Source organism: Sciurus carolinensis, chromosome 8 (genome assembly GCF_902686445.1).
Source record: "Sciurus carolinensis chromosome 8, mSciCar1.2, whole genome shotgun sequence".
Lineage (NCBI taxonomy): Eukaryota > Metazoa > Chordata > Mammalia > Rodentia > Sciuridae > Sciurus > Sciurus carolinensis.
In genome coordinates this window covers 63,213,297-63,226,073 of record NC_062220.1, presented here as the reverse complement: position 1 = coordinate 63,226,073, position 12,777 = coordinate 63,213,297, and the positions used below count along the sequence as shown (strand labels likewise).

At 32.2% G+C, this 12,777-nt stretch overlaps 1 protein-coding gene across 6 annotated transcripts in view; it reads left to right on the top strand.

The window, feature by feature from the left end:
* The window catches only part of Phtf2 (putative homeodomain transcription factor 2), a 165,831-nt gene extending 153,491 nt beyond the window's left edge, over positions 1–12,340 (top strand). For all 6 annotated transcript variants that reach the window (XM_047561744.1, XM_047561745.1, XM_047561741.1 and 3 more), the window contains 4 exons: positions 4,350–4,505; positions 6,588–6,683; positions 8,829–8,954; positions 9,655–12,340. In XM_047561744.1, coding sequence (XP_047417700.1) covers positions 4,350–4,505; positions 6,588–6,683; positions 8,829–8,954; positions 9,655–9,675 — 399 coding nt within the window. In that variant the 3' untranslated portion in view covers positions 9,676–12,340. The remainder of the gene's footprint in view (positions 1–4,349; positions 4,506–6,587; positions 6,684–8,828; positions 8,955–9,654) is intronic.
* Positions 12,341–12,777: the final 437 nt, after the last annotated feature.

The following is a 12,777-nucleotide window of genomic DNA, read 5'->3' as shown; positions in this document are numbered from 1 at the left end:
TAATATACATATCTGAACACATAAAACAGTTAAAGATCAAAAATGAAGATAAAACTGAAAACCAGAGCAGTTATCATATGCATTAATCCTGTGGCAAGATAAGAGAGTGAGGTGCATTGTCAATCTTAGTGTGCTATGGACTCTAAATTTTATGCCCACATGAGGATAGCAATGAGACCTTGTCCATAGTATGTTTGGTATGAATATCTTTGAAGACAGAACCTTCAAAGACCTACAGCTTCAGTGAAAAAGTAAATAAGAAAAATATTTACTTACCCACCACACAGGAAGACAAGGAAACTTTATATGACTCTAGATGACAAAGAGAGGGAAAATGTCTCTCTTAAAAATATATAATTGTAGGTCTGCCTTCATTACAGATTTAGAGTTCAAGTTAGCATTATATATCTTATCTTGTAATTCCTATTTTAAGAAGTTAATATAAAAAGTGACTCTAGGCTCCTGGATATCTAGCAGAAGCAAAACACAGTCAGTTCTGGAGGATATGACTTTAGCCTAGACATGGCAGGATTTCCACAGATAAAGCCCTCTGAGGTTTAAAAACACATGAAGGAAAAAATCCAGCATACCAATAAATAGCAGTATTAGATATCCAGCTGTTTCAGTTAATAGACTGATCAGTAACTAATTTTGTTAAAAAATGATTAAAGAAATTGATAACACTGTGAGAAAAGAATTGAGATAGATTTGAAAAAGAACTAAATAATACTTAAGAAAAATGAAAACTATAGTCATTGATGTTAGAAACACAATAAACAGAATTAATAATATATTAAAGAGAGTGAAAGTTATCTTTAGACAACGGGGAGAAAAAGAAATGACCTAAAATCTAGGACAAAGACTATGAGATGAAAAATGTGAAAACAATATTGAGACATAGATGGGAAATCCAACATATGTCTAATAGGAATTCTAGGAGGAAAGAATAGCAAAAAGTAGAACACTTAGAGATAATGATTATGAGTTTTTTCGTGTGTGTGTGTGTGTGTGTGTGTGTGTGTGTGTGTGTGTGTTACTAGGGATCAAACCCAAGGGTGCCTTAACACTGAGCTACATCCCCAGCCCTTTGTTAATTTCTTATTTTGTGACAGGATCTAAGTTCTGAGGTTACCCTTACACTTGTGATTCTCCTGCCTGAGCCTCTGAGTCATTGGGATTATGGACATGTACCATTGTACCTGGAGATTATGAATTTTTCTGAATTAATGAGATTTTTTTCAGGTACAAAACAGTTTTTAAAAACTTTCCTATGTACTAGACCACAAAATAATTCTCAACTAATACCAAAATAATTCTCAACTAATACAGGCCATGTGATCTAGTTGTAATACACTCAGATAAGAAAACAATGATAGCAACGAGAAACTTGTATTCTTAGGCATTTTATTTTATTTTTATGGTACTGGGGATTGAACCCAGCAGTGCTTTCCCACTGAGCTACAACCCCAGCCTTTATTTTTCATTTTGAGATAGTATCTTGCTCAGTTGCTGAGGCTGGCCTCCAACTTGCAATCCTCCTGCTTCAACCTGCTAAGTCACTGGGATTACAGGTATGCACCACCATGCTCATTTAGGTAGTTTAAAACAAACTTATAAATTTTCCAAAGGAAAATAACGTAGTATTAAACTGTAATCTCCTGGCATAATTGAAAATTTCAAGTAATATGAAATGCCTTATGCCATTAAAATTGAAAGTATAAGTGAGGATATCTAAAATTATAGGCAGTATTAATTTAGTAGTTTAAAAGGAAGCTGGGGTCAGTAATATACCACAGTAATCCCAACAAACTTGGGAGGCTAAGGCAGGAAGATCACAAGTTTGAGGCCAGCTTAGACAATTGAGCAAGACTCTGTTTTAAAATAAAAAGAGCTGGGGGTGTAGCTCAGTGATAGAGTGTCACTGGGTTAAATACTCAGTTCCACCAAAAAAAAAAAAAAAAAAAAAAAAAGCCAGTAACAAAACTACTTCTGACTCATGCGATTTAAATTTTTTTTTTTTAATAGTTGTAGATGGACAATCTGCCTTTATTTTATTTATTTTTAGGCAGTGCTAAGGATCAAACCCAGTGCCTCACAAGAGCTAGGCAAATACTCTACCACTGAGCTACAGCCCCAGCCCTGACCCATGTGATTTTACAAGTAATTTTTATCATATATTTAAACAGATGATCCTAATTTTACACAAAAGATCTGGAGAATAGAAAAAGGGACTTATTCCTTAGTTCATTTTTGAGGCTAATATAACCTTGATACCAATACCAGAAGAGCAGTATGAAAATGGAAAACTTTTATTAATTTTACTTATTGACTTAGACATAAAATTCTTTAACAGTACCACAGAGATAAAACTAGAAATTAAAAACAATATGACATGACCAAGATAATTTATCCCCGGAACGCAGAGATCTTCAACTTCAGAAAATTCGTTAATTTAATTCATTTAGTTGATTAAAGGAGCCAAAAACATGGAGCGATCTCAATAGATGAAAAAAACAATTTGTAAATTTTCAATAAAGATTTATAATACAAGGGTTAGGAAGTACTGTCCCTAATCTGATAAAGTATATGTTTAAAAATTTGGATCAACCATTGTATATAATGATATTACCTTAGGGTTATTTACTTTAAATCAAGACAAAGTTACCCTCTCTAGTCAACATTTTGATGGAGGATGCTAACCAACAAAGGACAGGGATAAATGATATGGACTTTGGAAGAAACAAAATCATAGATGTTATGAATATCCGAAGGCTATCCAGGTGGCTTTATGGATACAGCTTTATGGATATGGATTAAAAACATGGTATATATTTTAGAAGATCAGGATCAACAGATATATAACATCAACATAAGAAGTCAATTTTGTTTCTAATTTTGTTTGTGGAAACAAAATTGACCAATAACCAGTAAACACGTGAAACATATTCATCCTTCCTAAGGATTAACTGATGTTAAGAAGTTGGATGATAACAAGAGTAGACAAAAATGAGGACAAATGGAATTTGATACATGGTTTAGAATATTCCAGGGATAAATTATCTTGGTCATGGCATATTGTTATAAAATTTCTGATTTTATCTTGTACCACTAGTTAAAGAATTCTATGTCTTAAGTCAATAAATGAAATTAATTAGTTTCCCAATATCCATAAACTTCTATAATGGGCCATATAGTAAATATTTTAGACTTTTGTCTGACACACAGAGTCCCTGAAATATTCTTTTTCCTCTTCTTATTCCTCTTCTTCATTCTTAAGGGGAAAAAAATAAAAAGTATTCATAGCTCAAAGACAAACAGAAAAAGACCTTAAGCTAGATTTTGCCAATGAACCATCATTTGTTGGACCCTGCCACATACAAAAACTGAATATGTCATTTTCAATAGCAATAGAAAAAATAGTAGGTTCCCAAGAACAAATCTAACACAAGGTAAGTAAGACCCTATGGAGAAATATGATAAAAACTTTATTAAAAGTTATGAAAGAAAGTGTAGACAAAAAGGAGAGTGAAGGAAATTTGATACATGGCTAATATAAATTGGTACAACTGTTTTAGAGACTAGTTGCAGTATCTGATAAAGTTGAAGATGTTACTATCCAATGAATAGATATTAATTCCTAGAAGAAGCCTTGCATATGTGCAAAGGGGAATACAAGAATGTTTATTACTCATTGATTATAATAAGGAAAACTGTAATTGTTAAATAATAAAAGTAGGCCAAGAAATTGCAGTTGATTCTCTTGCTGCAATGTTTTATATGAGTTAGAGTGAACAAATTTACAGCTAATGTATCAGCATGGCTAAGTCTTGAAAAAAAGTTTCAGTAGAATAAAAAATGCTTGGAAGCATGATGAGAATAATGTGATGACATTTATATAAAATTTAAGATATACATAACAGTTTCAGCATATATATATATATATATATATATATATATATATAACTAAACTATTAAAAAACTGAATGGAAAAGATAAAATACAAAATGTATTACCTCAGGGGGCAGTTAGAAATCAGTGTCAAGCAAAAGTTTAAAGGGGTTTCAGTTGAATCTGTAATATTTTACTTTTAAAAAATATGAAATATTACAAAATATTAAGATTTGACAAAACTTGGGTAGAGGACCTGGGGCTATAAATTACTTTATTCTTTATACTTTTGAGGTACTTAAAATATCTCATGATAAGTAGGAATCTCATAATAAGTATAAATATTTTGAAAATGTAATACTGCACTTATGAATAAATGTATAAAGTTTAATTTTTCTTTTAAAATGAAATGATTTGAATAGTACTTTTGCTTCATATTGCCTTTTTCCATACACTTTTAGCTGCTTCATGTGCATGAGATCTTCCTTGATTGTCACTACAATTGGGAACTGGTAATCTGGTGCATCTCATTAACACTTTTTCTCTTAAGATTTGTTACCCTTGGATCAGAAACAAGTAAAAAATATAGCAATACCTCAATATTACTTACTGAACAGGTGAGTTTTTTATGTTACAAATTAATCTCTATAATCTACATAATATGTTAAAATATTTTCATTTATTTCATGTTTTCTAGCAAAACTTAAAATTTGATAAGGGCAAAACCTTTCTTTAATGTTTCTGCCTTGATTCAGATTCAAATCTAATCTATGTCCCATTTTCACTTGTCAAGAAGGAATTTTTATGAAAGTGATGGATTTTAAACCATTAGTGAGATATATTTGCTTTGCAGGGCCACACTGGAATAAGTATGCATTTTTTTGTCCAGTAGAAAGATTAAAGAATAATTTTGTTGATTAATTTTATTTTGTATGATTTTGTTGAATATTTTTTCTTTCATTATTTGATAAGAATTATATAAAAAACATATTACCAATGAGCTTATTTGAATATTTTCCTTAGGAGTAGTTTGATTTTAAAGACTCAGTAACTCCCTCAAATGAGCTCAATTAAAGGGAGCAGGGAGAGTAGCCAACAAAGATCTCTAAGAACATATACTTGGGTCTCATAGAATTGGACATAGCCATCTCTTCCAACTTAACTTTGAGGTGAATGGTTTCTCATTTCTGCTCTTTGTACCTTCTGACCCATGACCTCTCTATAGACTTGCTACCCTATAAATTTGGCTTACTTGTGGTTTTGGTTTACTAACTTTTCAATAACCTACAGTACATGGCAGATACTGTATTAGTTCCACTAGTGCAGTGCATTGACTAACTTTGACTGGGGTTGTGGTTGCTATATTGGGGATGGAAAGGTGGGATCAAGTGGGTAAGTACAGCTGCCATAGGATGTTTCTTTCATAGGCTTGGAGTTAGTGTTTTCAAAGAAGGAAACTGGACAGGGCAGATATCCTTAAAAATTGCTTATTATAAAGTAGATAATAAAAATACACAAATATTTTTTAATTACTTTCAAATTAAGAAATCACAAACCAATTGATTTAGTTTATTCTAGTTATTATTCTTTTTATTGGCTCATTAGATAAATATAATTTCTTAGTTCATTATTACTCTTTTTTTTTTTTGGTGGTACTGGGGATTGAACCTAGGGCCTTGTGCATGCTAGGCAAGCACTCTACCAACTGAGTTATATCCCCAGCCCAATTATTATTCTTTTTTTATTTTATTTTATTTTATTTTTTTAGTTGTAGGTAGACACAATACCTTTATTTTTTATTTTTATGTGGTGTTGAGGATCGAATCCAGTGCCATACACATGCTAGGCAGGTACTCTATCACTGAGCTACAATCTCAGCCCTCATTATTATTTATTCTTTAAGTTGATTTGACCCAGGGAATAAAGTATCTTACCTTTTTAATAATACTGTCTGCCAGCATTTGCAGGTAAATGGATGGAGTTGGAGACTATCATGCTAAGCGAAATAAACCAATCCTGAAAAACTAAAGGCCAAATGTTTTCTCTGATTTGTGACTGTTGATTCATAATGGGGTGGTGGGGCAAGCAGGGAGCAAAGGAAGAATGGAGGAACTTTAGATTGGACAGAGGGGAGTGAGGGAGGGGAGGGGGAATGGGGACGAGAAAGATGGTGGAATGAGACAGACATTATTACCCTATATACATGTAGGATTACACAAATGGTGTGTAACTCTGTATCATGTATAACCAGAGAAATGAAAAGTTGTGCTCCACTAATGTACAATGAGTTGAAATGCATTCATGTACAATGAGTTGTCATATATAACCAATTAGAACTATTTAAAAAAATGCTATCTGCCATCTAATTTTCTTCATTTTTAACTTTTAATTACATTAGAAACATATTAAATGTTATTTTTTCTAAAATGTTTATTATAGGAGACTGAATGTGCAGTAAAGCCTAAAGAAAATATTGAAATCAGATATAATCTCAATATTCAAAGAACCACTATTAATATTTTGGAGAATATCTTTTAAGTCCTTTTAAAAATGTATGCTTGGGTGCCAGGGATATAGCTCAATGTCAGAGCACTTGCCTGGTATGCATGAGGTCCTAGGTTCTGTTCCTGGCAAAGTAAGAAAAAGAGAGTGTATTGGTTATAATTTTAAATACTTTTGTTTATTCTTTTTTATAAAAGATAAACCTCTACTTGAAAATGGAGAAAAAACCTAACAAAAAGGAGGAACTGACACTAGTGAATAATGTTTTAAAACTGGCTACTAAACTACTAAAGGTAAGAACAGAATTTCAGATGGATGTAATATAGAATATACTGTTCAGACATTTTATCTTAGTCTCTGTAGATCTTAACTTGTATTTGGTTTTCACGATTATCCAAACTGTTTCCAAATTATATTTGAGCACAGGCATGCAATTTTTATTTTACTTCTCATTGCTCAAATAAAATAATTTCTCTAGAAATTATATATTAAGACGTACCAATGTTTAGAGTATTGTATAGGTGGCATCTTTGGAAATTTATGCCTCCTGCATCACTAGAAAATGGATTTCAACAAAGAAGATTTGATATTAACTTGAGAAGTTTTTCACTTTATATTTCTCAGAACAGTCTCTTGCTTGGTTTGAGTTAAAAAGTAATAGTAGTCAGTATAATGAGTATACATCAGAGTTACTTGTAAGTTTTCAAAGAATGGTTTGAAATTAATTGTGTATTGATGGTATGGTTAATTCTGTCAACTAAAAACAGTTGGATATAGAATATGCACCTCACCATATATTCATCTTTAAAAGAGTTCAGAAGAGATGGATGAGGGGATAATAGAATAAATGATTACAAATTGCAAATTGCTTTCTTTTTCAAATTCCTGTAAGTATCCTGAAGAAGATGTTGACATTTAAATAATAAGCTAAATAATATAGGCAAATTCTGTTTTTTTGTAAAATGCTCTATGGGAAAAGCACCCTAAGTAGAATTGATTGTTTTGTGTTCGCCTGATACATGCATATTGGGTATCTTCAGAATGTAGGACCTATGCTGCATCAGAGGAAGCTACAAAGGCGAGACTTGATGAGCAGCTACAATTTCAGAGCAGAGAAGTTTTAAAATACCTAACATACAAAGCACAACTCCTGATTTGTTTTTGAGGTGGGGTACTGGGATGAACTCAGGGGCACTCAACCACTGAGCCACATCCCAGCCCTATTTTGTATTTTATTTAGAGACAAGGTCTCACTGAGTTGCTTAGTGCCTCACCGTTGTTGGCACCGTTGAACTTAACGATTCTCCTGCCTCAGCCTCCCGAGCCTCTGGGATTATAGGTGTGCACCACTGGGCCTGACCCTCCTGATCCTTTTTGATTATACATAGTCTCCTAGTCTAAAACTTGGACCCTAATGTGGATTAGACCTGCTGTTTCATGTTTCACAACCAAGAAATTCAACCTTTCAAATAGTCTTACTCATTCCTTCTTCCCTGTCAGTGCTCCCCTGTGTAAGATCCTTGTCTCTCATTTGAGTTTTTGATACATAGAACTCCTTAAAGGTATTCCTGCCCCTGGTTTTACTACTCTTTAATTGATCTTTCTCATAGCTGACACAGTGATCTTTCTAACATGCCTAAGTTCCTTAGTGTCAGCCTATCTATACAATTTTTATAAAGGAAGGACCCTTAAGTAGCCAGTGTTACAAGTTTTAAGTACTGCCTTGTATTCAGGCTCCAACAATACTGAGCAACCTAGAGCAGTTCAGATGTACCATGTTGGTGTGTGTGTTCTGGAATATCTAATTTCTTTCACCATGTTAAGTTTTAGAGGCACCTTCCCCTGGCTCCTGCTTTTTATGCCTTTCTTTATTGTAGGACTGTCATTCAGATTATTTCCATGCTTACTAAACTGTAAGTTCCTTTAGGGACTGAATTTTAACTTCCCAGAACCCAACACAGGATCTGGCATAAATAGAACTTTAAATTTTGAGTCAGTCAATCAATTAATCAGTGTGTTTGAAAATAAATTGATTAAAAGAGGCATTTTGACAGATGTGTTAACACCGTCTGAAAGTTTGTCTAATTACATTTCTAATTCTGCAAAAAAATATTGTTCTCTTTCAGTTTCTATTCCAGCTCTTATACCAAAAAATTTCCCTTCCCTCCTTATAGCTACTAGATCAATCTAGTAACCAGTTGGGGTAACAAATTTAGTTATCGAGTTATTTTAAAGGAAGTCACTTTCTCTTAAAAGAAATTTAAAACTATTATTAAAATTTACTTATATCAATTTTAAGGTTATACTTTGCAAAAGCATCCATAATTTGTAACTTTTTGGGAAGTGTCTTTTAAAATCCTCACTGTATATTGTCCTGAATTAGTTTAACTGATAGTTCTTACTGAATTTGAGGCTAATGTTTTTTTTTCTTCCCCTAGGAATTGGACAGTCCTTTTAGATTATATGGGCTTACAATGAATCCGCTGCTTTATAACATCACCCAGGTTGTCATCCTCTCTGCTGTTTCTGGTGTTATCAGTGACTTGCTTGGATTTAATTTAAAGGTAAGAGCTTACAAGTTAGTGCGTGTGTGTGTGTGTGTGTGTGAGTGTGTGTGTGTGTTTTCAATCTCTTAGTACTCTTGCACTTTTGTGGTCTTATTTTATCCTGTCATTCTTTTGAAATCTTATATGCACAGCAATGGAATAATTTTGATAAGATTGTATGCAATTAGTAAAAATAGTTTCACATTTAACTTGGAAGAAAGATACATATTCATGGCTTCTAATATTCATAGAACTTCTATTTTAAAACAATTCATTATATATTGGACTGTTGTGTAGTATAAGTGGAAGTGTTTTTGTTTTGGTTTTGTTTTCCCTCCTACAGTTTGAATCTAATTTTACTGATAAAGAGAAAGAAGAATCCTTATTTTTATTGTTGTCCAAAATATGTATTACTTATCTATATAGCAATGCATATATCTGCCAATATATGCACAACTGTTAAGGTGCAGAATGGTCATACATAAGTAGTATATGTATATTGGTTACTTCCCTATAAAAGAAAATGGGAAATGTGTTTTTCACCCTTTTGTTTATATTTAAGGTGAGCTTTTCTTGAAAAGAAAAGAATTGAGCTAAAATATTAGAACCTGCACTTGTTTGTGAATGAAATTTAGATAAAAAATAGTATATGGTGTAATTTAAGTTTTCATACTAAAACTGACTCTAATATCATTAATTCTATTACTTTTTTCTCTAGTTGTGGAAGATTAAGTCATGACAATTCAGAGAAAAGAAGATGTAGCCTCTTTTCCAGAATACAAGTACTGACTAAGCTGCATGAAAGCAGTCACTGACTCTACTTCAGGAGTCTCCGCTGGGAAATTGAAGTGTTTACATCAGACTGTCTTGTGCAATTCTTATATTTATTTTACTTGTTCACTGTTTTTTTTTTTTTTTACATTTATTTTAATCTTTATATTTTATTGTTAAGCATTTATGTTCTTAGTTATTGAAAGGGTGATAAAACTGATATCCAGATACTTGAGATCCTGGTAATTGCTCATAAATAATTGACAAAATAAGATGTTATGAAAATAGAAGCCATTGCTAAGCACTGTTTCTCCATCAATGCCATGAAATTGCCTTACTTAAGGAAAAATCCTTTAACTTTGGAATATTGTATTGAACTCAGCTAAACACATACAGCATTTTATTGGGCAAATCAAGATCCAGTCAGGTTTTCTCTTGATATATTTAGGAACAATGCCAGGATCTAAACTGATTAAGCTGCAGTTTAAACACCCTTCAGTATTAATATATATGGTATTATATAACAGGTCAACAAGTGCTCTTTGATGATAAAACTCTTAATGGAGCAATAATTGTAAATGGTTACCATACTGTAAGATATTTTGATAAAATTAATTAGTAATAATTGTATTTATTTGAAACACTGGGCTGTTTGCACAGCTCCAACTGTGCATGCTCAAAATGTGCACTTTTTAAAATTGTTACTTTTAATGTGTATCTTTATATGGGATATGTTATAGTGTACTAGGGCATGATGTGGTATCCTTTTGAGTGAGGTATATACTCATCTCACAAGTGAAGTGCCTCTTGATATTACAGAAGTACATATGTTTACTCAAGTGAAATAATTTTCTCCCATGGTACACTATAGTGTATGCTATTCATACCACACTTAAATGAATAACTTAAAGAGTAAGGTTAAGAACCAATGAAATATTTCTTTGAGTGCTAGTTATAAAATTATATCCAAATTTTCAGAAAAGACAGCTTCAGCTTGCAAATTCTATTCTCTAAACTTAGTCCGGTGCATCCCCTCACCCACCCACAGCCATGCACACTCCCTCCATTATATAAGGGCTATTTTAGATGCTTTTAACCTGGAAAATTAACTGCTCCCCCCTTAAATAATTTGCCAAGTGTCCAATGAGAACTTATCATGTTGGCATGTTAAGTAAATAGGGCAAATATGATAGTATCTTACATTGGGCCTTGATTTTAAGTTGCTGTATTTGTACAATCAAGTGTGTTTTAGGAATTACATGAAACTTAAAATGTTTTGTGATTTTTTTTTAACTGATCATCTGGTTTCTAAAACAAAGAATTTATTTGAAACAATCTAGAATTTTCTTGGTGCAAAGTGTATTATATTGAATATCTTCATGTTTTTACCATGTTTTAAGGAATTTTAAATAATTCATTGTAAATAATTTATTTGATTGGTGCAGTTCTAATTCCCAAATTATAATCTTAAAATCAGGAATGTGTGGAGAACAGAGCCATGTCATATCACTTTGCTCTTACCATTCCTTTTAACCAGCCTCAATTGAGCCTCATTGTGTATTGTTTTCTTTCTACAGAAAACAACAGAATCCATTTTGTTTTATTTGCCTATGTTTTAATATGTTTAATAATGACCAAAGTGCATTCTGAGTTTTTTCAAGGAATGTATTACTGGAGCTTTAAGAACATACTTAGTTTCTCACGTGAAAAATTAGGCTTTGTCTGATATGTTTCTTCCTCTATTGTCTAATGTTGAGGTTGTTTTTAGGAAATATATTTTATAAACTTTTTCAAAATAAGGTACATACCTATACAGAACTTAACATTTTGCACAGAATATATCAAATATATTTTGAGGAAAAAAAAACGTACGGCATGAGTTCTGTTAGGAGTAAAAGATGAAACTTGTATCTCAGAAAAAAATAAAACCTTATTTCAGAATGGAAATATTTTTGAGAAAAATAGCCGAGTATACTGATTTAGGAAAATGCTTGTTTTAGGTTGAAGTTCAACTTAATGTAGAGTTGGGAGTTGTTTTATTAAGTACAGCATACCTCTCAACAACTTATTAAAATATGCTGAATTATGTCACTAATGTGGGCAACTATAGAATACTAAAAGGAAAAAGTTGTCGTTTTAAGCAATTTTAGAGCGTTAATAGAACTCTTTCAAAGTAGAAAATTGGCATTGCTGCCTTTAAGAATACTATGAATGTAAAAAATTGAAAGAAATTGTAACATATCGTATACTATAGAAAAGGCAGTTTGAAGATAGAATTGTGGCAGATGTTGTGTGTTAACTGTTGTTTCTTTGCCACACGTGTTGTATTTGAAAGTTTGAACAGAAAGTTTAAAATAAAACATTCTATGAACTGACTTTATTTAAAAGTCATATACATTTCTGTGTTAAATTTTGTATTTACTGTAGCATAAGCTTTAGTTACAACCTTTAGATTTGGGGAGATAAAAATATTTTTTTAAAACTTCCCAACACTTTGGATTTTTTGATGATTGCAGAACATGAAAGAGTAATAATACATACACAGACTTTTCATTACCAAAATGCTTTTATATTATGAATGTTTGCTTATTTGTTTGTATTTGAATACAGAAACTGGCTATGGCCTAGAATATTAAAATTCATAGAAGAAAAGTGGTGTTTTTTTTTTAACAATTGATTTTGCCATGAATTTAGAGTGAAAGATCACAGTAACATGGTTATGCATTCTAATATTTCTATTATCTGATTGGTACGACTGTTCATGGGATTAAAATTAATCAGGGGTTACTGAAGTGCACTTTCAAACTTGCTTTAAGCTTAGAATTGACTCCTTTTTTTGTGCCAGGGATTGAACCCAGGAGCACTTAACCACTGAGTCACATCCCCAGCTCTTTTTATGTTTTTATTTTGAGAGAGGATCTTGCTAAGTTGCTTAGGGCCTCACTGAGTTGCTGAGGCTGGCTTTGAACTTTCCATCCTCCTACCTCAGCCTCCCTTGCTGCTGGGATTACATGCATGTGCCACTATACCTGACTAGAATTGACTCTTTTAATGAATCTCCCTTCAGACT